Consider the following 26,027-nt stretch of genomic DNA (forward strand, 5'->3'; position numbering starts at 1 on the left):
ATCATTTGGACATGCATGTATTTTGTCCTAATCTAGGCTCAAGTCTCTCATAATTTTATTGTTATTATAGAAGATTTTTGGTAAGCTATCACCCCCACAAAGCCTCTTTCAATAATTGAAGGAGTATATCAAAGCTTTATTGCTCCATCCACCTAAACAATCTATATGCAATAAATGTATAACGAATAAAAGTTTTGAAAACTTTTTGCAGTGAGGATATAGGTCATGTTTTGCATCATTAGACAAATGATAATTTTTTTTTTGGCATACTTATTTGGCTCCTTAGAGGGAGATCAACAAAATCCTATTTTAACTAGTTATAAATTTGACATAAAGACAAAAGCATCATGTATCATAGTGTCAATTTTATTGCAAAGATTTTTCTCATCTTGTAAATAAGATTATTAATTATGTATTGGTCTAGAATGGCTTCTCAAAAGTTAAATACCTATCTTCTTTGTTTTACCACTTGGAAATAATAAACTTTGCACATTTGGTTAAATGTTAGAATATAAATGTTGTGAAATTTTGGTGTTGTTGTAGTATCTTTTTACTGTTGACCTAAACTTAATAAGCATTTTCCTAAAAATTAATAAGATTATGTTTCATATTAATCCATGGGTTACTGACTCACAATATTAACTAGAAATCCTATATGAGCAAAAATTGAGATGTGTAAGGAGATAAGTATACGCCTAAAAAGCAAAAGAAAAACTATTTGGAGAGATGAGTGAGCTTTCAATTAGGATAATATATAGTGTTTATTTTTCTTATGCATGATATGTAACCTTACAAGACTTACATGTTATGTTTTTGTAAACCACTATATACAATTACTGCTACACTCTAATTTTTAACTAAGAATAATATAGATATTTTGAAGAGTAAGTAGATTATGTTATAGCTTGATTCAGTTGCTTGTGACCTAATAATAACATCATTTTATTTTTCTTTCTCCTTTAACTTCATCATGCATCCTTAGCTATTGATATCTATTTTTTTATTTTAACTAGATTTTCAACAAGAAGCATAACCTAATTAATCATATGATTCTATATCACCATTCACACTTTCAAATTTTGTAGTTAGTATATACTTCATGTGTCCAGCATTTGGGGAGAATATAACAAATATTTACTTGGTTATTCTAATATCTAGTTTTATGTCGAGAGTGAGCTAATCGGGTATAGTCATATAGGTTAGATATAAAACTGGTGTTGATCATATGACAATTATGCTTTTCTCTTTTAATCACTATTATAAAAAGCGATCTATGCAACCACCTAGGTATCTACAGATGCATTTGCAATCCTGTAACGATCACCTTCCTAACCTCATGAACACTGCGAGTCTAAATTTGAAGATAGAATTGGATTACGACTCACGAGCAGAAAGTTAGAGTTACTGCGAATCTCTAAAGTTAAGAGATAACTCGAGATCAACAGTTAGATGGTCGAGTTCTTTTGGGATTGCGATAGATTCAGAATGGAGAATGAATCTATTGGGATAGACCGTGAAAAGAGGAGGCCGAAGAGGCATGGTGGTGAATGGCCTAGGTTTATGAAAATGTGATGGAGATGACAATAGTGGAAGTCGAGGTAATCTATAAGAAAGGGATAAAGAAGAAGTAGGGTTGTTCCTTATGGTCAAGGGGGTTATGGCCATACGAAGAGAAAGGCAGCAATGAAATTCCTAGATGGTGGCTAGGGTTCCAAAGCTTGGAGGTAGTCGAACAAGGAGACAATCTTGTAAATTAACTTTAATAATCTAAGATGATTATACAGGTGCACACCACATCTATTTATAGGTGGCTCCTTGACTCGATTAGACTTGGCAATAGGATTGGATCGGCTTGAATCTTATTGCCTAACATAACCAAAAATACTTAATTAGAACACTTGAACTAGGGTTCCTTGTCGTTGGGTGTTCGAACGGTCTTGAGGGCATTCGAACACCTAATTTATTTTTGGCTATCAGAAAAATGCGCTTGAATACCTATAGGGTCGTTTGAATGCCTAAAGGCTATTCGAACGCACAATCCCGAAATTGGTTCTTTTGATTGCTGGAACCTTCATTTCCTTCATAAGCAACTATTATGTAACCATTACAAGTCCTTATGCTATCTAGCAAAGCCGTTAACCTATATATAAATTACTATAATACTCTGGTACACTAATTTCTATACGACAGTCTAATTACTAAATTAACATAATCTAAGATTTCTTCTTTTATTTCTATTATATAGAACGTTTATCTTTTTGTGGAGGATTTGATCCAACTATAGAGGTCTATGGTTGACTGGTATTATACACCATCATATGGGGTTTGATTAATATTTTTAATAAATATGATACTAGTAATTGATTAATACCTTTATTAGTGATACAATAATATGTTGTAAATATTTTTATTGCTTAGATTGCAAATAGATGAAATAGATAAATGGTAGATGGGAAAAATATAGATTAAACAATGAGTATAAAGAAGTTTAGATATTTTTGGATTTTGCCATTTCAACATAGTACATATGAAGAACAAATATTGTGTACATATCGAAAATATAATAATGCTTATGAACTCGAAAACCGACCAACGATCATTTAATTATACGTGGAATTTTGCAAACATACATCATTGGATAGCACATAGAGAGGGATGAACTTGACAATATAGAAAAAATATATAATGACGAAGATGGGCATGATAATATATGACTTATATTGTGAAACAAGTATAGATCTAGAGTAAGAGCCAAATAAAAAGGATGCATGGTTTCTATTTTTCGGCAATATATAAAAAGTCACAAATTTTTATTTTTGTTGACAAAACACCTTGAGATATTTGCACAAAAAGGAAAGATTTCTTAGGGGAGAATTCAAATTATTCAAATAGAGATACACGCACAAATACCAAATTAGACTTTATATATGCAATAAAATAGATAAAGTTGTGAATGGAAAGATATTCATTCAAAACTAATTCTACAATGAAAGATTAGAGATATAATATATGCAAGAAAAGAGTTATAATAAAAGATTAAGGATGTAAGAATACTAAGTCTGCACTCAAAATTATCAAGTATAACTTGATTCTGCTCTAATTAAAACTTTATTACTATAATAGAGAGGAGTTATAAAGAGATTATGGAAGCATTAGTGAATTAGACATAAAAAATAACCAGTTTTGTAGCAGGAAGGATAATTCAACTCCATTTCCACAAGAAATGTTTAATAATTTAGATAAACAGTGTCTCAATATTCTATATACTTGATAATAGCCTAATTGACCTGCACTATATATATATATATATATATATATATATATATATATATATATATATATATTCTATAAGCTAATTATAGATATGATAAAGTGTCTTTACGAGTCAAATCTGAACCGATCTGAACGTAAGAAAATTATAAAAATTTAGGTGATGGTAGCCTCGTGAGTTAGGGTTCTAATAACTCTAGTTTTACTTAAATCGAAGATCGAGATGAAAAAATATTAAAAAAAAAAGTAAAGCAAGATTAGAACGGGGTAGAACGTTAAATATTCGATATTGTAGCAGTCGTCGGAAGGTGGCGGACGACTAAGGGTGGTGGTAGACGGCCGTAAGGTAGGGTGAGTTGTGGAGATGATAATAACTATAGATTAGAAGTAGAATTAGGGTTTTAAAATAGTCGAGGGTTTTAAATATATAAATGAAAAATAATTAGAGAAATAAATCCCCCTGAAGTTATTTGCAATGGTCTATTTTATTTATTCTTTTCGTATTAGTGTTTGACTTGGTCATCTTGATTATTTTGGACCGCATTTACTTCAAAATTTCACTGTGTATGAAAATCCTTCCTAATCAACTAGAGCCACAAATTTTGTGGTAGTACGAGCATATCAAAATCAAAATTAAAGTACATTTAGTACCCTAATTTTGGTACTTAAAATTCAACCTAATATATTTTTTTTACAACGTAGAAGGTTAAAAAACAAAGAGATTATATTTTTACACTCTTTTATATATATATTTATCATTCGACTTTTGTTTTTAACTCTTTTTTACCTATATCAGTTAAATTTAGCATCGTAATAATCTCATTCTAGAATATAAAATACTATTTATTAAAATTACATATTATACCACATATTAATCTAATTATTAATTTATTCTTGATATCTATTCTATTAATCCACTTTATATCAAATCAAGAGGTATTCATGGATGATTTCATAAAAAGTAAAACATATATATTTTTTTTCACTTTATATTATATTAAAGATAATAAATATACTTTTATTTAGAATACAAGTAAACATAAAAATAATTATTCCTAAAATAAAATTTTTATTTAAAAAATATATATATATTGTTGAATTAACCATTGTATGCCCAACTTTTGGGATGCAAAATCACATGGAAAAGATGGATGAGTAGGCAAGCTATCGACTAGCCTCGTATGTTTAGTCCCATACCACCAAACCTTTTTGAAGAGTAACGCAACCCACCTCTCTCTTCTTTCTCTCTCTTCTCTCTTCTCTCTTCTCTCTTCATATATGTATATTGGTTTACATATAAAAGGAGAAGGAGAAGAAGAAGAAAAAATTCTTCTCCTTGATTGGCCGCAAGGCTGTTTGGCTACCAGTTAATTCCACCAATCACGCATCACAGTGACCCCTCTCCTCGTCCGAATCTTAAAGCACCGGAGGTGCAGCGGAGACAGAGACCCGGTCAGCCATGGATTCTTCGTCTCTCTCTCTCTCTCTCTTTCTCGCTCTTTTTATCTTAGTATATAGTGTTCGTGTCTCTTTTTAATATATAAAGCTGCAATTGGTATGTAGATATAGTCTTTGATTGTGTTGGGTTTGCGTAGTTTGCAGAAGGGGGGAGGGCGAAAGGGGTCAGCTTTGGAGCGGGGGGTAATGTGAAGGGGGAGGAGGAGCGGAGATCTGTCGCCATGGATCCTCCTTTCTCTGGTGGGTATCCTTCCTTTCGACAATTCGGGTGTTTTCCTTGGTGGGTTTTGGCTATCGATCGATCTGGGTGTTGGATTGGGGGGCTACGGGGAAAGGGATGAACTGGGTCGGAGAAAAATTGGATTTTTTTTTTTTTTTAATGCTTTAGGCTTGTTTTCTTTTGGGAATTTTCAGGGTCGTGCTTAACAAATTGTCCCTTTTTTAGGTCTAATTGGGCGTTCTTTACAGAATTTGGTAAATTCTTTTCGTGCATTATGTTGGTTTTGTGAGATGATTTCGGTTATCTGTTGATAAAATTACAAATTATCTGCCTGAGTAATAGCTTCAATTAGTACTTTACGTGGTGAATTAGAAGAGGTGTCCGACTATCTTTTGCATGCAACTTTCATAATTTACGTTCAGTGCGCTGTTTGTTGGATCTGGAAATTTGCGAACGATTGTAATTGTGAAATGTGTCCTCATTTATGTGATTTTCATGCTATTCGTGTTGATTTCAAGTTTCTCATGCGAGCAGAGAGGAATTATACTGACAATGGAAGGTCTTTTAGGAGCATGTTTCTTGGTCGCACGTCTGTTTACTGTGTGAAGGATGTGAAAGCATTTAAGGATACGAGGAGTATATTTTTTACCAAATGTCAGCAGTATAGATGCAACGTACGTCTGATTTGGTCTAGCACTGAGCTAGTTTCTCGTAATTGGTATCATCTTTATTTTTGGTAACATATTGCTTGCCGAATTTCTTATGGTTTTGCCTTCTGTAGTCATTGTTGCCTGCCATTCTGTAATTGCCTCCTCTCTAGTTGTACCTTTTGGCCATCATTGGTTTCATCTAGATCCTTAATTCTGCAACTCAATTTCTTCTGAACACAGTTATTATTTATTTGGTAACTCATATATTATTCCAAATTAATCTCTTTTTTTTGTAACTTCAGGATTCGTTCTTGACCCATCTAAATGCCGCAAGATGAACATCGCCGAAAAGAGAGAACTTGTTCGTGAATTGTCAAAATGGCCAGAAAGTGCCCCTGAAAAGCTACAAACATGGAGCCGTCAGGAAATTTTAGAGATTCTTTGTGCTGAGATAGGAAAGGAGAGGAAGTACACTGGATTAACAAAGCAGAAGATGATAGAATATCTTGTCAAAGTTGTGTCAGAGAAAAAATTAGGGGAACATGGAGAAAAAAAGGGTATCAACTCCCAACCCACCCACCCCTAGCATTCAAGCTTCTTCCAAACGACAAAGAAAGAGCGATAACCCTTCACGTCTACCAGTTGTGACAAGTATTATTCCAGGGACCAATGATATTGATGCAGTGGTTAGTACAAAATATTGCCAGAATTTAGCTTGCAGGGCTACACTTAACATAGAAGATATATTTTGCCGACGTTGCTCATGTTGCATCTGTCACAAGTATGATGACAATAAGGATCCTAGTCTCTGGCTATTTTGTAGTTCAGAGGTTTCTTCTCAAGGGGATTCCTGCAGCTTGTCTTGTCATCTTGAGTGTGCCCTTAAACATGAAAGAGCTGGCATTATGAAGAATGGACAGTGCAAGAGACTGGATGGGCACTATTACTGTACATACTGTGGAAAAGAGAATGATTTACTTGGGTAATCTTTTCCTTACCTGCCTTGATTTACAAGTCTTTAGTCCATGTGATTCAGAAAATGTTCATTTTGTCAACACGTCAGAGTTTCTTTATCGTAGTTGGTTTAATCCAATAAGTATCTTGTCTGTTGTTTAACATGGTATTCTTAGACTAAATATACTCGGATGAAATTATCCTTTCCCTATAATGGTGTCTTTAATCCTTTCCCTGTAGTTTCAATTTCTTAGTAGTTCTCACACATTGTCATTCGTCATTCTAGCAGATCTCACAGAATAACGATGCTGGAAGTTAACTGGTAGCTTTTCGACTATTGCCGTATTGAAGTTCTTATATGAAAGCTTGCGCTGTCGATTATACAATCTTATTCTCTTGGATAAGCAGTGTCTTCTATCTTTAGCAGATGTAGAAAGATCCCTTATGTTTGGTCCACTACTGGAAAGCTATCAGCCAATATAGGGCTGAATTACCAACATAGCTCACATTCCCAAGCATGTTTGTACGGAGTGCTTCAGTCCCTAGGTAGACTAGGTAGTGGATTTTGTCCAGAACCAAATGCAAACAGACCTTACCACTTGCAACCCTTTTGACCTAGTTAGATAAGATTCTAATCTCTAAATTGTTATGATTGTTGTTTCAAAGAGAAATCATGCCTGATGAGTTTTCGACCAACTTGGTTCTATTTTTTTTCATTGTTGCATGCTATGATGATATTAATATTGTTTCCCTATTTTGTTAGCATAGATGCAGTCAATATTACTCCTGAATGAAGGGCATACTTTTCCAAATGATATATAATCTTGGTTAATGCTTATCACCTTGACCAACTTTTGTCTGTGTTCTTGCAATAAGAAAGAAGGTTGTTTTGTTCACACTCGAACCTTGTAAGTGTCATTGATTTGGCTTAGTCGTTTCTAGGGCCAATGTGTTTCTGCTTGGTACTTTGACACATGATGGAGTATGCTAAATCAATTTAGAGCTAATAGATAAAGGCCGGTTAATTTTGTATTTGAGATATAATTTCGTACCAGATCTGGACCGATCCAGACGTAATAAAATTATGAAAATTTAGATGGTGGTAGCTCACGAGATAAGGTTCTAATGGCTCTAGTTTTATTTAAGTCAGAGGTCTAGATGAAAAAATATAATTAAAATAGTCGAGAAAGATCGAATGGGACAAGAACGGTAAATATCCGACGTTATAGTAGTCGTCGAAGGTGGCAGACGACCAAGGGTGGTTGTGGACAGCCGTAAATTAGGGTGGCTATTAGTGGAGAAAAGTGGCTAGGCTTTAAAAGATCGGAATGCTTTTACGGCTATGATCTACTCCTAGAAAAATAAAGACGATCTAACAGCTACGATAAATAATAAAAATGAAAACAATAATTTGGTTAAACTCATATCCATTCAATGATAATTATTAACACATATCCACTCATATTTATAGGAGTAAAAATCTTAGCTGATCGAATCCACATGTTGATTATCCAATTTATTTAAAATTTAAAATAATAAGATAAAACTAATTAACTTACTCAAGTTGACTCAACTCAACTTAACTTAACTGACTCAACTAAACTAACCCACGTGGTTGGATTGTAACAATCTACTAGTCTCTCACGTCCTTGTACTTGTACAACTTGTCGTGCCAATCAGTGAATTTGAGTTCATCCTCCTTAAGTCGCTTAGGAACATGACGTGAGCTGATTAGCGCTTGCATTTTTCACTGGAGGTAAATCAGTCATCGAAGTAAAAACACAAGCCTTTCATTTTATGCTCCTCTAAGTTATTAGGTACAAAGCAGCGCGAGATCATCTTGCAGTTAGGCTGAGTCATCTGCGCAGGCTGAGCCGAGACAAATGCAGTCTCTAGTGGGCCGTGGGCTTGGGCTGTCTTTTTTCTCTTCTTCTTACGGATTTGGTTTAACTGATCCAACTTGGACTGCATTAGAACAGCTGAAGAGATCTCGTCAGAAGTAGTGGGCCTCAAAGCCTTGACCTCAGCTGAATGTCAAGCCCTGAACCCACTATTAAAGGTACTCTTCAGGGCCGACCAGTTAGTGACTTGGTTGCATATCCGCTCGAACTTCTTCCGGTAAGCTAGAACTATTGTTGACTGAGTCAGCTTAGTCAACATGGCCTGAAAGTTCTCGTACTAGGTCAGATCGAACTGAGCACAAATCGTATCCGCAAAGTCCTCCTAAAACTCGAACGATCGAGTCTGCTCATCCGACTAGTACCACCTAATCGTCATGCTCTCCAAATAGAATGAAGCTAGCTAGACCTTCTGATAGTCGGGTCTGCTATGGTACATGAAAAATTGCTCCACTAGATAGGTCTAGTCTAGCGGGTCTTTTCTAAAAAATTTTGGGAAATCAAGCTTGATGGTCCGAGCTTGGATCCCAAAATGTGGCTTGTCAATGTAGACCAAGTGACCTCGTGATTGAGGCTAGTCACATGAGACGTGGGCCCACGAGTATGGCTCATGTCTCGCCCGGGCTGCATGCGGGTTCAACTAAGTTCGATAGCACGGGCCCACCGGTTAGTTCCACTGTTTATCCTCGAGCTCGTACTCATGCTTGGGGTCATGTTCAAAGGTTCTAAATTGGTTCGCACGAGGTGGACGAAGTAGTTCGCGAAAATCTGGCCTACCTCAGAAATTGTGCACTTCATCATCTTCATGCAAATAACCTAACCCTAACCCTAACCCTAACCCTAACCCTAAGGCTGAATTTGAAATTCGGCCTAGGACGCCGCCACAAGTTGCATGGAGGGCGGCGACGGCTGGGTTCAGTCATGGGTCGCCGATAGTTGGCCCCCAACTGGCCCTCACGGCGGTGGAGGGAGATTATTCTCCACATGTCGGGCTGGCTGCAATAAATATCTGGTCTGTTGTTTAACATGGTATTCTTAGACTAAATATACTCCGGTGAAGTTATCCTTTCCCTATAATGGTGTCTTTAATCCTTTCCTTTTAGTTCCAATTTCTTAGTAGTTCTCACACATTGTCATTCATCATTCTAGCAGATCTCACAGAATAACAATGCTGGAAGTTAACTGGTAGCTTTTCGACTATGCCGTATTGAAGTTCTTATATGAAAGCTTGCGCTGTCGATTATACAATCTTATTCTCTTGGATAAGCAGTGTCTTCTATCTTTAGCAGATGTAGAAAGATCCCTTATGTTCGGTCCACTACTGGAAACCTATCAGCCAATTAGGGCTGAATTACAAACATAGCTCACATTTCTAAGCATGGTTGTACAGAGTGCTTCAGTCCCTAGGTAGACTAGGTACTGGATTTTATCCAGAACCAAATGCAAACAGACCTTACCATCTGCAACCCTATTGACCTAGTTAGATAAGATTCTAATTTCTAAATTGTTATAATTGTTGTTTCGAAGAGAAATCATGCCCGATGAGTTTTCGACCAACTTGGTTCTCATGTTTTTCTTTGTTGCATGCTATGATGATATTAATATTGTTTCCCTATTTTTTTAGCATAGATGCAGTCAATATACTCCTGAATGAAGGGTATACTTTTCAAAATGATTTATAATCTTGGTTAATGCTTATCACCTTGACCAGCTTTTGTCTGTGTTCTTGCAATAAGAAAGAAGGCTGTTTTGTTTACACTCAAACCTGATAAGTGTCATTGATTGATTTGACTTAGTTGTTTCTAGGGTCAATGTGTTTCTGCTTGGTACTTCCACACAGAATGGAGTCTGCTAAACCAATTTAGAGCTGATAGATAAAGGCTGATTAATTTTGTATGTGAGATACATGAGTCAATCTGGAATTTTACGAAATCAATATCCGTTTTATAATCTTCAGGGCTATGCAAACAATTTAGCTTTTTCCCTCAAACAATGTTATACAAGAGAATTCCAGAACTAATAAGATATTATTACATAATTTTCTGGCGAGGAACTTTCCTGTGAGTTTGTATTTTGGAATATAAAGACCTGCAACTTTTACCTCTCTTGGAAAAAGGAGGCGATTTCTTTTCTATTGATCTTTGCCGCTTTGAAGACCTTTTTATAGATGAAATTTGAATACCCATATATAGGAACTCACAATTCACGAACTGAAATTTTCCTTAACTAAACATGTTTATTATTCTGCCAGAACTCTGGCATTGTAGTTTCACGGTGATAGCATGGCATTGTAGGGTAAAGTTTAGCTAAGACATCCAATTTGTGATGTTTTCAAGTATGACTTTTGGCCAAGGATTACTGTACCATAGGCAGAGCCTGTGCCAACCACTCGCCCGCATGGAATAATAGGGCATGTGCTAGTTGTGTCATAAGAATGCAATGATACTTGAGAATTACCTCCCTTTGCATCAATGTAGAAGAGAGACACCTTTTTTCACTACTGCACACACCTTGCCTCTGTCACAACCATACTTGTTCCACTGGCTCTCTGTCGGGAAGAAGCTGACATGAAAAGTTGTCTTCATTTATTCCTCAGCATAGCTGCTGTAGTTCTCTCAAACCGAAATCCTAAAAGCAACAGAGAACACCTATCTTACAATACACTTAAAGTGGATCTTGACCTTTTTCTCATGATCCAAGTGGATAGTTAACCACCATCCCACCCGGAAGGGGCAGTATAGAACCCTGGTACTGTACAAATCTGTATGATGCAACACTCTATACCATGGTTCTTAGTTTCGGCCAATCCCGAGTGGGATCGGCCGTAGCTGATCCCGATCCTGTATTGATTGGTTTCGGTCGGGTATCGGCCGGATCGGCCAATTCCCGATTCGTTTTGGGTTGGGATCGGCCATATCGGCCGATCCCGCCTGAGACGAGCATGGGTAAGAGAGAAAGAAAGGGAAAAGAAAGAGAGAAAGAGAGGGAAAGAGAGAGAAAGAGAGAGAGAGATGGAGCAAGAGAGAGGGAAAGAGAGAGAGAGGGGAAGAGGAGAGAGAGACATGGAGAGAAAACAAAAATTAAAAAACTGTTAAAAAGGGAAATAGGTGGTAGTCGGTGAGGGAGAGGGAGAGTTTTTAAGAGAGAGAGTTAGTAGGAGAGATAGTTAATTAGGGAGAGAGTTTGATAAGAGAGAGTTAGTGGGAGAGAGTTTAATAAGAGAGAGTTAGTGAGAGAGAGTTTGATATAAAAGAGAGTTAGTAGAGAGGAGGTAAGAATTTTTTTAATTTGTGTGGGAGAGAGAGAGTGTGAGTGGTAGAAAAGGGAAGAAATAGAAATTGAGAAAATAGTATTTATTTTTTAGTTTTTAGATTTTATATATGAATAATTTATATTTATATCTTATTACTATTTTTCTAAAAAAATTAAAAAATTATGTATTTTAAAAATTATTTTAAAATACAGACCGATACGGACGGCCGATATTGCCGATACCGTCGATATGGCCGATACGTATCGTTTTTTCAGACGGTCGATCCCAATCATGATCCCGATTCCGATACTTGGAACCCTGCTCTATACAAATAAAATTCTTCATTTAGGAAAAAATGCTTAACATAATTAGAATAAATACAGCAAGATGACACCTAATTAGACTCCAGCATTAATGTTTTTCCATCATAACTCTCATCATTTAGCTTACTGCCATTTTTCTGAAGTGTGTGTGTGTGTGTGTGTTTTTTTTTTTTTTTTTTTTTTTGAAAACTTTTTCCAGATTGATTATGGGTTAGGAATCCAGACTTTGATGCTTTCCATGCCTATTATTCAGAAAACATGCAAGGAATATTAAAAGTAGCAGTACTATTCGGAAGAGACGTTAAAGGCATGCAGACTCTTAATGATGATTACCTTACATAGTAGCTTATCAAAAAGGTTCTTGAAAATCACCTAGATATCTGAGATTAGATCAACTTAGAAGCATAACATAAAGATGCTCTTTAGGGTATAATACATTGATGATGCTTATTCATGGCATGCATTACACTTCTCTTATGCTGCTCTGCACATATAGATTTTTACAGATAAGGTAGAAAAGTGGTATACCAATAACAGAAATAATATTTGTAGCACAGTAAATACTTGTGTCTGTACAATTGACCCTAGTTCAATGCTGGCTAAGATAAATAAATATGGATTATTACCCTTTATATACAATCTCATAAATAGCCATCGTAGGACATCAGTATCATCTATGGAGAGCAAAATATTTGATTATGCCACAAATGGGATCTTCATTATAATTGAGGAAATTGCACTATAGATAGGAATTGCTTACTAGTGGAATTTTTATTTTTATTTTGTATTAGTTAACTGGTAATCATTATTGTATTCTAGAGGCTCAATTAAAGAAATGCCAATTTCTAGAATTTGCTCTAGAAACTGGTGGTTCATTGTAATCAAGCAAAACGAAAGAATTGTTTGCAAAAAGGTTTCACTGCAAATATCAGCAGAGTCCATGAACATCATTGCCGTGAAGATCTATTCTGATTCACAGGCAACAGAATCTTTCTTACAAATTGCAACTTTTAAGTTTTAACATCAGTAGTTAGGTGCATCGATCATAAGTTCGTACGTAGTACTGCTGCCTTCTAGTGGATCCAGATTCCAGACTTTGCAAGTATGTTTTCTTTTCTATGTAATCATTTAAAAACAGATTTATCTGTTTGTTTGCTGATCATACATCTGTTTAACGTTGAGATATGTCCATGCTGCTCTTCATAGTTGAATACAAAGAATACAATATGTTGCAAATTTTACTGGCAAGTCATTTTATTTGATTTTTATCTTTCCTGTAGGTGCTGGAAAAAGCAACTTATGATAGCTAAAGATGCTCGACGAGTAGATGTCCTGTATTATCGACTTTCCCTTAGTCACAAGCTACTTATCTTGACAGAGAAGTACAAAAACTTGCATGAGATTGTGGACACAGCAATGACAAAGCTGGAAGCTGAAATTGGTCCTACTAATGGTATGCCAGCCATGGCACGTGGGATTGTCAACAGACTTTCTGTTGGTTCTGAGGTTCAAAGGCTATGTGCATGTGCAGTAGAGTCGCTGGAATCTATGCTTTCTAGTGCAGCTCTAGCTGATCCCCAGATTGATGGTAAGATTATTTGTACACATGACATGGTACATTCCCTCCTGTACTCTTCATCTTAATTTTATTCTGAAAATATGAATGAATTGCAGAAGCCAATTTGTTACCGTCATGCTTTATCAAATTTGAAGACATATTCCCAACAACTCTTACCGTGGTGTTGGATTCTGAGGCTTATGCAGCTTTTTCTGAAGAAGTGGCTGGTTTTAACTTGTGGCATCGGAAGGCTGACATTGCAGAGTATCCCTCAGAACCAACCTATACAGTACATACTCCAAAGAGAAAATTTCTAGTAAGAGAACTTGCTCCAGCTACAGAATATATGTTCAAGGTTGTTGGCTCTGGCAAGTCTAAGGAGTTCGGTCCATGGGAATCTGGAGTAAGAACTAAAAGCATTTTGAAGAATGATATTAAGGCTTTAGCGCAGAAAGAAACCAGAACAAAGCCACATTGGGGAAGCCCAAAAACAAACAGCAGCAGTCTGTCTAATCCTTCTTCAGAAGGAGATGAATCAAATAACAGCACTATTGCATATGCTGACCTCAATAAATCGCCAGAAAGTGATCCTGGATATTGTGAAAATCCTGAGATTGTTATCTCAGAAAAATTATTTGATCAATCATGTAAACCCACATACCATTCAGAGAAAACAAACAAAGGTACCATTAATGGAACAAAAGGTGCTGGGCAGGAGGAAACACCAGGGATATCTTGTTCTGCTCTGGATGAGGGGCTTGATTCAATCACCCAAATGGGTTCCCACAGAGATTCTGCAAATTCTGTGGAGCAAAATGAGGCATCAAACATTCGTAAGTTAGGGAATGAATCTAATGCACCTATTTCGAATGAAATGGTGATTGTGCCATACAGCCGTTCCGATTCAACCCTGCCTGTCAGGCCCTGCAAACTAGAAAGTGGCAAAGATAGCTTTGGAAAGAGCTCTAAAGTCAAGTCAGCAAGCAATGTGCTTGACGATGGCACTGGAAATCCAGAAAGGGAACCAGGGAGCTCATCAAAGAAAAGAATTATAGGGAAACTTGAGGATTTGTGTAATAAAGATGGGTCATCGGAAGGGGCATATGAGTATTGTGTTAAGGTAATAAGATGGTTGGAGCGCGAGAGCTACATTGAGACTAACTTCAGAGTAAAGTTTCTGACTTGGTTTAGCTTGCGAGCTAACCCACAAGAGCAAAGGGTGGTGAGTGTTTATGTTGATACCCTGATTGATGATCCTGCGAGCCTTGCTGGGCAGTTGGTAGACACTTTCTCAGAAGCAATCTATGGCAAGAGGCCTCTACCGGTGACCACAGGGTTCTGCATGAAACTATGGCACTAAAACATGGGGAGCTATTGTTCTCTGAGCAATGTTTGAGCCCAATTCTTTGGATGCAAATTGCTGCATTCATTCTTCATTGGAAAATTTCATTAATGGATAAGTAATTGTAGGTTAACTTATATAGTTCATTGTCATTAATACTTTCGTTATTTATAACAATAATTTTAATTTAATTGAACTTACTACTTTCTCAATATCTAAAGTGTCAGGAATAGTTTTTGCAACTTATTCAGTTGGAAACTGATCAAGAATTTGTTGTAGTCTTCTACATGTCTGGTGACAATTTAGTGCTTACAGTGTATATATCATTTCTATTGCTAGGTTCTATCTGAGAGCTATGCGATCATGGGTTTGCTGGAAAAGAAATAATCACCCAGTATACACAAGAATTGCTCTGCAATTACAACTTAGAAGCTCATTCTAATGGTAAAATATCAACTTCTTCAGGAATAATATATTTGGCATATTATTTAATGAGTTTCATAAAGCAAGGAAGACAATGATTCTTAGGTAATTTGCATGGTAAACTAATATAATTTATTATTTTACACCCCTACCCTATTTACTTGACCCTTTGCAGCTTCAACCATTTCAGCCATAAAATGACTGTAGTGCCATGTAACATTAAATGTTACTTTCTTCTTTTCTATATTTCACTCTGTTAATAAAGTGAATGCATACTTTTTTTTTGTGGAAGGAGGGCAGCAACTATGGAGATGAAACTCTTGTAGAATTAGTACGTATTCTTTTCTATGATCAAGAAGGTTATGGGATCGACTTCAATTCTAAACAATTATTATAGAGAAAATTGTTTGATAGTTTGGTGGCTTAGCTTAATGGCTCAGCGGTGCGGTTGGCTTCCAGGGAGCATTAGCTTTTTTTGTAGCCCTTATATAGCCTTCGGGCTCTTGAATGATAAAAAAAAGTACGAAGAGATGAATAATATGTGTATATAATTTCTTCATCTTCTATCTACAACAGTATAACAAGGGTAATTTATATCAAAAGCTAATATTATTTTTCTTCTTACACTCCTACCCATTTTGGTTTCTATTTACAGTTTTACCTAATTTTACTTCAAATACCAACATTGCCCTTACATAATGAGAATCGGGTCAAGTTGGATAACATCATGAAAACATTTAGCTCGAAGGATCAAAAATATTTATCTTTTAATTAATTTATGGTTATGTAAGTCCTTAAATAAAGTCTAGTTATTCATGTAAGCTTAGAAGATAAGTTCAATTAATTCAAGTAAGCCATTAAAGCAAGTCTCGTTAAGTCAAGTAAGACTTTAAGATAAATCTTATTAAGTTATATAAATCTTTAAGGCAAATCCTAGTTTGAGTCATATAAACCTTTAGGGCTAATTCTAATAAGACTCATTATACTCGACCTCTATATATAAAGGGATTGGGCTGCTTTATTTAATAATTCAAGCATCCAAGTATTGAGAAATTATTTTTGTCTTGAGTTTATATTAGGAGTAAGAGTAAATAATTTACGAGTAGAAGTAAATTAATCATAGCCATTTATTTTTCATGAGTAAATCTAACTTAAAACTCTAATATTACTTCCAAATCCTAGCTATCATCATCTCCATGAACCACTCTACATCCACCACCTTTTAACGAATGCCATAATGTCGGATATTTACCAATTTGTTCAATTCTGACCTTCCACTATTTTAATTTTATCTTTCACTCCAACATCGTAATCATGTCAAACCAAAGCCATTAGATCCATAACTTTCGAGGGTTCCTCCCATAAAAATATAATAATTTTTCTTTTTCCACTCCTACCCATTTTGGTTTCCATTTGCAATTTTACCCAATTTTAGTTCAAATACCAATATTGCCCTTGCATCACTTTTGATAGTATCTCTACCCATTAAATGTTTAGAGATCTCATAAAACCTTCTTGGGATATGAGGTAAAAATAAATAATATTTATAATGATCTTATTGGAAATCTTACAAAAATTTTGAAAAAAAATAATATTCCTATTCAACCCATCTCCTCCCTCTTGCCCAAATTGAGTCTTTTTTTTTCTTTTTTGAGGAAAAGCATGTAGGTAGAAGTCATTTCGCAACAACTTATTAGTATAATCCGATGGATCAATCCATTCCTTACACTAAATAGCAAGACTTGTTAAATGATGACTAGTATGGTTATTTTATTTGCTCAAATAGAATACATTGATAGAGATAAAGTAGTGAATCCACCTATTGTATTCCTGAATGATTAGTAAGATGTGCCAAACAAGCCTCACCAAACAGTCATGGAAGATGATTATGTCTGCATTCGCTCCCTTCTTGAAGAGCTCTTTGATGCCTAAAAGCAAGGCGATGGCTTCCCCCACTAGGGCTCCATCGTAGTGATCCTTACTTTTGTACGTGTCGAGTTTCATGTTCTTCTCCTTTCCATGCCGTATCTACCCAGCATAATGTAGTCTCTGGCTGCAAAGAAGTTACCTTATGGCCAATGGTCTTCAGTCCGGTGTCTGGATAGTCATCACTTTTGAGGGTTCCTATAAGCTTATTGATTTGTCTAAGATCCTAATTGGGGCTTAGCTCACTCTTCTGAAAATAGGTATTCCTTGCGTTTTAGATAATCCACATCATGATGAAAGCATAGCCAAGTTGCTCTTTAGATATTTTGGGGTTGTAGTCCAAGAACTAGTATGCTAGGCTTTCATGAAACTCATCAGGTATAGCTTAAGATAGCAAGTGAACTAGGCTGCTTTAGAATAATTGTAATGGAAAATCAAGTGCTCAATTGTTTCAGCATAACTACTACATAGAGGGCATACATTATCAATTTGAGAAATCCTATGACTAAAGGTAGCACGACTAGATGGGCAACTACAGCACAGGATGATGGTCTTTATCCTCGACATAATATCAATACAATTCCAAATTACCTTCCATGGCCTTTTTCCATCATGGCTTGAGGATGAAGCACCCTAATCCATTTTTGCCAGAATTACACTTGCAGATTTAGAGATGAACTTACCACTCTTAGCGGCCATCTAAATTATTATGTCTAGTCTATTCAGCGACACAGGACTAATAAAAATGTTTGAGATACTCCTAGCAATCTCATTAGGGAAGAGAAAGCTAAATAAAGAAATTTGTCATGTTATACCTTCTGGGTTTGACCTGAGTTAGCATGAGCACGAGCCCTAGTCGCACCAATTTCCATCGTCAAACCTCCATCACTACATGTGCACTACTAAATGTCCCCTAGCCTTTGTGACCACCCTAAGAACCCCTAGCTAAGTTCTGATAAGAACCTAAGGACCATAAGCTTGGTCCTCATCTAAGGCACTCAAGGCATGGGTGGGCATCTTCAGCAAGCCGTCGAAGGCTCAGGTAGGCTGTTGGACACCTTATATTTGTTAGCCGTGGGAGTAGATTAGTGGAAATGTCCATCGGGGCACTATCTTCCCTAGAAGGAAGGGCTGCCACCTGCATCAATCATTCCTAGATGATCTTCCTCCTTATAGGGCATTCCAAGAGTTTATGACCAACAATACCACAAGTTAAGCACACATACGGAATGTTTTCATAAGAAACCACTTGATAAGTTTGGTTAGGGACAAGAAAAAACCCATGCCTAATAGGTTTAGTTAGATCCAATTCCACACAACCCCTAGCATAGTAATATCATCCATAGTAATATCATCCATTCTTAACGGCCTGCCAACCATGGCCGACATTAATTTGAATATGGAGCTTATAGTACTCATTGCAAAGGTCCATAAATTAAGCCCACACAAGGGCTTTAGATATACACACCACCGAAGATCTAAAATTAGGCCTTCATTTAGTCAAATTAATGACAGAGTCTCTAACAAACCATGGGCCCTTCGTAAGGACTGTGATCATGTCCTCCTCATTGGTAAATTAGAAGAGGAAAAAACCTTTTGATTTGTCAACAATGAGGACGGGCCAACAAGCCCCCTTAGTTTTATAAGTTCATATCTAATAAGGTGCAAAGAGGGAACTTTACCTAGGAACTTACTGAATAGGGCATTCTTCCATTCTGCCCTACTCTCTTCAAGGATCTTTGAGTCAATGATAAGGACTTCAATGTTGGAGACCTTGAACTTAGCAAGATTTGCCCACTTTAATTCATGATTGAGTCAGGTTCAAAGTTGAGGAGGAGAAAGAAGATGATAGTAGGGGCGACACTTTGTTGTGGACTCCTGACACATGACTTGAAGGCTAAGCAATTGATAGTGATTTTTCAACAGCCGAGGACAAGAGGAACACGAGAGGTGTCCATGACAAGAGAATGACAGGAATTTCCATCGGGAGGAGTAGAATGAGAGGAAAGTGAAGTGGGAGAGGGTCTCTCCTAAGGCATCAACATAAACCAAAAGGAACTGAATCGCCAAAAGAATACCTCAGAAAGTGAAAAAAAGTTTCCTATAATAGTCTCTTTTTGCCTACTTCCTTTATCTCTCTCCCTCCTCTATGGATTTTGTTAGGAGGTGAACGTTGGAACACGACTTTTACTAAGGTATTAAATTTTTTTTCTTTGTTTAATTCTCTTTTGAACATTTAATCTTGTTGTAACACTTCATTATCTTTAATGAAGCTTAATATCTTATTTGGATCCCAATCTTTTCTCCAAAAAAAAATAATAATATTATATCCTAAGAAACATATCACACTCGATAGATGAATAACTATCCTAAATGATTGCCTTGTATTTTTTTTAAGTAAATCGATGACATGTACCAAATCCAAGCTTTCAATAAAATCAAAAGCATAAACTTTGCTGTTGTTCCTCTTCTCTCATGAATTCAGGCAACTTTGAGAATTAAGAAGAAGAAGAGATACCTTTTGTGGTCTAATGGCTACTCCTGTTTCCTCTCTAGTGACTCCCACAATCCCAATTCCACCAAAGAAACCCCCTGAATCAGTATATGCTCTCTCTCTTAAAGGAGTAATTGCTACTCTAGTTTAAGGGGCTAGTCGAGAAGCCTCGACACAGAGTCAAGGAGAAGTAAAGAAGGGCCCAAAGTTCCACCACTAGTGACGACCAAAAAGGTACAAACCCTGCTACTCCAACCACTTGGGCATAGTTATTCAGAGGCTCTCAAACTTCGATAGATGGTCTCAACCCTAGCCCACATGTACCTCTATCCTTCAACAACTTCAATCGAAAGCTTCTAGCACCATGGACCTTGACTTGGAGAGGCTGCAATCCAATAGAGCTAAATGGAGGGTTAGTCTTATAGGTAAATTCTTAGGTAAGCCTCCGTCGTGGGCCTACCTTATTAAAGAATTTTCTCGAAGGTAGAAACCAGTAGGTCAACTTGAAGTTATCAATATGGCTACTAGGTTCTTCACTTTTAAATTTTATTTTGAGGAAGACATGATGAAGGTCTTAACTGGTGGCCTGTGGACCTTCAGAGGTATGGTTCTTTATCCCTTGGCAACCAAACTTCCAACCTCTTAGGGAGGAGATCCTAACCGCACTGATATAGGTCTAATTCCTATGACTCCTTGTGGAATATTGGCCGAAGGATCTCCTCCTAGCAGTGGCCTTAGACATTGGTTGCTCGCTTAAGATTAATGGTTAATTTGCCTAATTGTATATAGAAATTGACCTATCCGCTCCATTTAAGCAGTTCAAGGAGGTTAGGTCGTTGAGAGAAAAACAAATTTTAGGTAGTTTCCTATGAAAACCTCCTCACTGTTTGCTTTCAAATGTGGTCGTATCGACCATAACCTAGCCACTTGTAGCTCGGTTACCTTTTTGATAGTGTGGTGTAGGCTATCAGTCATAGTGGCTCAGTTCAAATGGTCTCCACCATACCAAGGGTAGAGGCAAACGATGATGTGGGCCTCAAAAACTCCATCCCTGATCTATTCGGTCCTTGGATCATGGTTCATAAGAAATGGAGGAAACTATGCTACTAAGGTGATCCTAGTTCAAGAAATGTCGGTGGTGTGGAGTCCTCCCTATCGGAGAAGATGGATGAGGAGGCTAATAGTAACCTTACCAGCAGGGTGATTAAACAAGATGTATGGAGTAAACTTGTCCACGCCAAACCAAGTCTCGATAACTTCACCCATAGCCTAAATAACCTCACCAAGGGTAACATTCCCTTAGCCCATCACACTTTCAAGGTGGAGCTTCAATCTACAAACGTGTCACCCCTAAAAGGCTACACCATAGTCAATCATATGAGTGCAGATCATGTGGTAAACCGCCTGCTCCCAAGGTTCCCCTTCACATCTCAGGAAGGAAAATATTTCTGCTGACCATTCTTGATCTTTTCAACGATCCAATCCCGAGGTCCCCTCTTGTCCTACTAAAAGGCAGAGATTAAGTTAGGCCACCCCCTCTAGGCTTGACCCTGCTACTGAGGGTGTTCTAAGCCTCGCCAAATCTCCTAGGAATTGAAAATCTCTGTCAGCCAATTAATGTAAAATATTTTTCCCAAATCCTTCTTTTCCAATAGTCTCATCACCATAATGGAAACTTGCCCTGAAGTGGTTGACAACATATGGTCGTTGATCATAATTCTCCAACGGCTGACTCTCCTCCAACCCAGTCTACTCCCACTTGCCATGTTCGAGTTAGTGACCCTATCTCTCCTAGTATCACCACTCATATTCCTACCAAAAATCTTAGTATTCCCTCTTTCCTTCTTACTCCTTCTCCCACCCTCTCTACCACCGTTTCTATCCCCCTTCTCGCTCTTTCCGTGAGTCAAAATAGCCATGATATGGTGGTGGACTAGGATTCTCATACCTTAAATGAAGACCATCGGCTTGCTTTTGGGGCTAATATTGAAATACAAGAGGAGCCACCTGATAAAGATCTAAAGCGACCCCTTTAGCGACTTTTCACAAACAAAGAAAAAAGGGAGCTACCAACTCCCCAGCCTTGCAAATTCATGACTTGGCTAAGAATAAGGGTAAAAAGACTGCTAATAAGATTTTGTCGGACGAAAATACAACTGGTAGTGGCAGGAAGGCAACAATAATTCTGAAAGCTAATGCAAGATCCCCGGCAGAACTTCCTCTAAACTAGTGTTAAATCATGTGCATCATTTGTTGAAATTGTCGTGAGCTCGCCTAGAAAGAGGGACATACCTCTTTCATAACTATGCACAATTATCATAATCCTACTATGGTAATACTGCTAGAAACTAATATCACTAACTGTCGATCCAAAAGTTTTCTTAAGAGACTAAAACCAACTTAGGATGGCTGTTTAACTTCGGGGACTAGTGCTAGTGGGGGTATTATGATTTGCTAGAAGATAGAAAACGTCAAGTTTTCACTAGTCCAATCCTCTAAACAAGTCATCTATGGAATTGCTACCCTCGAAGGTAAGTCTTCTTGGTTCTTATCAACTATTTATGCCAGCAATATTGCCATGAATCATAATTGGTATTTTCATGAACTTAGTTATATTGACTCTTCTAGTATGCCTTGGATGGTCATTTGTGATTTTAATTGCATTATTAATCCTGCTGACAAGATTAAAGGAACACCCTTTAGAGCTAATTATTCTGTTATGACCTTTAAACATTTTATTTCAAAAACTACTATGATTGACTTTGGTTTTGAAGGACTACCTTATACTTGGTGTAACAATCGCTATGGTCTTTCTTGTGCACTGGTTCGTTTGAATAGATTGTTTGGAAATTCAAATTTTGAATATTTTTTCAAAGACTGTTGTAAACCATTTGCCTCAAATTGCCTCTGATCACACTCCCCTCCTAATATCCCTTGGTCAGGAATCTAAGTTCGGTAGGAACCTTTTTAGGTTTGAATAGTTTTGGTTTGGTTATCCTGAGGTTAGTATAATTGAGATTATTTAGAGTCAGGTCTATCTGACTACTCAACATTCCTCCTCCCTCTTTAATCACAAATTAACTTGCATTCGTATTAAGCTACTCCATTGGAATAAGTTCACTTTTGGTCGCCTTGAGGCTAACGTTGCTAAGGTTAAGGAGCAGAGAAGTTAAGGAAAAAAACAAATCCTTTCTCTCATACTAATAGCACCCAACTCTCCATCTTATATCATAGATGATCTGCTTACCTTAGACAAGTATCTGGCAAGTGGCAAAGCAAGTCTCGAGTGACTTGGCTTATGGATGGTGACGCCAATACTGTTTTCTTTCATTTGTCCACCAAGATCCATAGGCAGAAAAATTGTATTAATAATATTACTAGTCGGGAGGGGAATGTGATCATTAATGTCCTAGGCATTCAGGATGAGTTTGTTAGCTTTTATAAGGGTCTATGGCATGTGGATGTCAAAGGCACTGGTCCCTCGGATGACTGGCCGACAATCCCATGTATAAGTTCTATCTGCAATAATGATTTCACTAAGGATGTTAACTTAAATGAGGTGAAATAGGCTTTGTGGTCTACGCTAGCCAAAACAGCCCCTGGTTCCGATGGCCACCATGTTGAATTCTATAAGCATTTTTGGGATATTCTTGGAAATGATCTGGACCATCTAGTCCAGTAATTGTTTAGTTCCAACACTCATATATACTAGCTTAGAGTTGGGGTCAAATATATATCTCTCTTATTTCTAAGATTGAAAATCTTGCCAAGGTTGTAGATTACGAGCCTATTTTCCTCTTTAATGTTAATTATAGAATTTTGGCTAAAATCCTAGCTAATAGGATGAAGCCAGTCCTTCATACTTTGTTGCGGGTCGTCATATCCATGATAATATTGCTCTTATTCAGAAAATTGTGCATTCTATAAATTCCTCTAAAACTAACAATAATTTTATTATGGTTATGGTGGATCTTGAAAAAGTCTATGATCGCTTAAACTGGAAGGCTATTATTGGATGTAAGTCTCACACGGGTTTACCTTTGAAATTTACAAATTAGATTTCTGCTTGCCTTTCTTCTCCGACTTATTATTTACTGATTAATGGCTCTCCTTCAAATTAGTTTAAAGGTGGGAGGGGTATCTGTCAAGGTGACTCTATCTCTCCCTACCTTTCTATTCAAGTATCTGAGATTTTCTCATCCTTAGTGAGAGAAGCAATGCTTGATAATACTGTCAATCTTTTTCACATTGGAGATTGTGCTATTAGTCATCTTATGTATGTTGATGACCTCATTTTATGGTTTAATGCAGTGTGACTTTTTGTAAGAAAGTTATGGAAATTTTTGAGAAATATAAAACTATCACTAAATTACGAATAAATTTTTCAAAGTCTGAAGTTTTTTTCTCCTCTAAGGAAGGCCCCTACCTTTGAAAAATACCCTTCTAAGCATTCTCCAAATGTCAAAAGGTAGTTTTCCTTTTAAGTATCTAAGGACAAAAATTTCTCCTACACACTTGCTTATCCAAGAATTTCTTGCTAAAGTAGAGGCCAAATTACCAGAATGGAAATGCGCATTACCTTTATTAACTCGGTCCTCAACTCGATGTCAGTTATCTCATGTCGTCCTCTTGGACCCCTCTTACAATTTTTGATTGGATGACAAAGCTATCTAGGAGATTTTTGTAGGATAAATCGAACCACAACCATGGTCTCAACCTTGTCGGCTAGGACAAAGTCATTAAGACTAAGAGGAAAGGAGGCTTAGCCATTAGAGACTTGCATTCTACTCTTCTGTCCCTAGTTGCAAAAAAGTTACTCTCCGTGCTCAACTTAGACCAAAACTCTTAGGTTTGGCTAGTTACAACCAAATATGACACTTTGCACCCTTAGAATGCCCAAAAACCTAAAAACTCGACTTGGAGCTGGCGCCTTGTTTAGAATACTATAGTTGCCATTTGTACTCAGTCCCCTTGAGTCACTAGCCTACTTTTATCAATGTTAGGATGATGAGAAATGCCTCTCTAGTTTCTAACATTATTTTGCATGGTAATTAGGTTGAGGATACAATTGAGTTTATTTTTGGGCCCATCTTGAGTGAGATGATCTTCGCGATCCACCTCCTGTTGAGAAACCAAGTGGGGAACCAAAGTAATATGCTCCTTATTGCTATCGCTAAGATTGGCTCATTTGGAAATAAAGGAATGAAGTTTGTTTCAACAATACCTTTGAGCCGGTCTTAAAGGTTTCGAACTGCACTCTTAGACTTTCTCTAGAATATTCTAAACAGAAAGCCATTAGGCCAACTAAACCCAATTTCACAAATCCAACCATCCGACGGGAGCCTCCTCCTTGGGGTTGGATTAAGGTTAATTCAGATAGCTCCTACATAGGACCAATGTACCTAGGTGGAACGAGTTTTGTTGCCCGACAAGTTAATGGTGGGCCAATTCTTGTAGGAACTCAATGTGATAAATATGTCTCTACTCTTGCTGTCGAAGCCCTGACAATGTTGGATGCTCTTTGTACTACTGCTCAAATTGCTGGTGATAGAGTCTTTCTCTCCTTTTGGTCAACATTGACTAGACTAACTACTTTCCCTTGGACCATCAAGTATACCATCGATGATATCTCTACTCTACTGCAAAATTACTCTAAATAAAATCTCATATGTTTCGTGAAGCAAATCGAGTATCCAACTGGCTAACGAATTTGAGTAGGACCCAAGGTTTTGGGTGCACCTAGACTGGATCCTTTTCCTCCTACATTAATTAAAAATCTCATATGGGGCTTTTTGTAGCCATGAAAGTTAACCTACATTAATTAAAAAAAAGTATCTTCTCTTTCTATAACACTTATAAAAGGGGTCGAATACCAACAAAAAGTATCTCCTTTGCTAAATAAGATTGTGTGAGAAACTAAATAAGTGTCTGACATAACCTATAATTATTCTAATTTCCTATATTTAAATTATTCTAGTATTTTATTATATGCTAGTACAATATATATTATTTATATTTGATGTAACATAAAGTTAAAATAATAGTTTAGCGAATGACTAAAATAATCTTTATAATGAATGGATATAGAGAAAAGAAAAAATAATAATAATGAGTAATTGAAATAATAATTGATTAAAGTAATATCTTTTTAAAATATAGTAATTAGTAAATATAAAAATATTAGATAAAAAAAAAGAGAAAAATATATATTACTATACTAATATAGGCCTTCGTGGCCGATTACTTGCTATACCGATA

The 26,027-nt window shown here is 36.7% G+C and overlaps 1 protein-coding gene across 1 annotated transcript; it reads left to right on the plus strand.

Moving 5' to 3' along the window:
- The first annotated feature begins 4,482 nt into the window (after positions 1-4,482).
- Positions 4,483-15,138, plus strand: LOC140800087 (VIN3-like protein 2). The gene is given in 6 exon segments (XM_073154738.1): positions 4,483-4,722; positions 4,866-4,968; positions 5,901-6,172; positions 6,174-6,580; positions 13,307-13,614; positions 13,701-15,138. Coding segments are annotated over 5 exon segments (2,250 nt in total). The 5' UTR covers positions 4,483-4,722; positions 4,866-4,949; the 3' UTR covers positions 14,945-15,138.
- The last annotated feature ends 10,889 nt before the right edge of the window (positions 15,139-26,027 follow it).

The sequence above is a fragment of the Typha latifolia genome, chromosome 13 (genome assembly GCF_019914945.1).
Source record: "Typha latifolia isolate L0001 chromosome 13, TyphaL0001v2, whole genome shotgun sequence".
Taxonomy (NCBI): domain Eukaryota; kingdom Viridiplantae; phylum Streptophyta; class Magnoliopsida; order Poales; family Typhaceae; genus Typha; species Typha latifolia.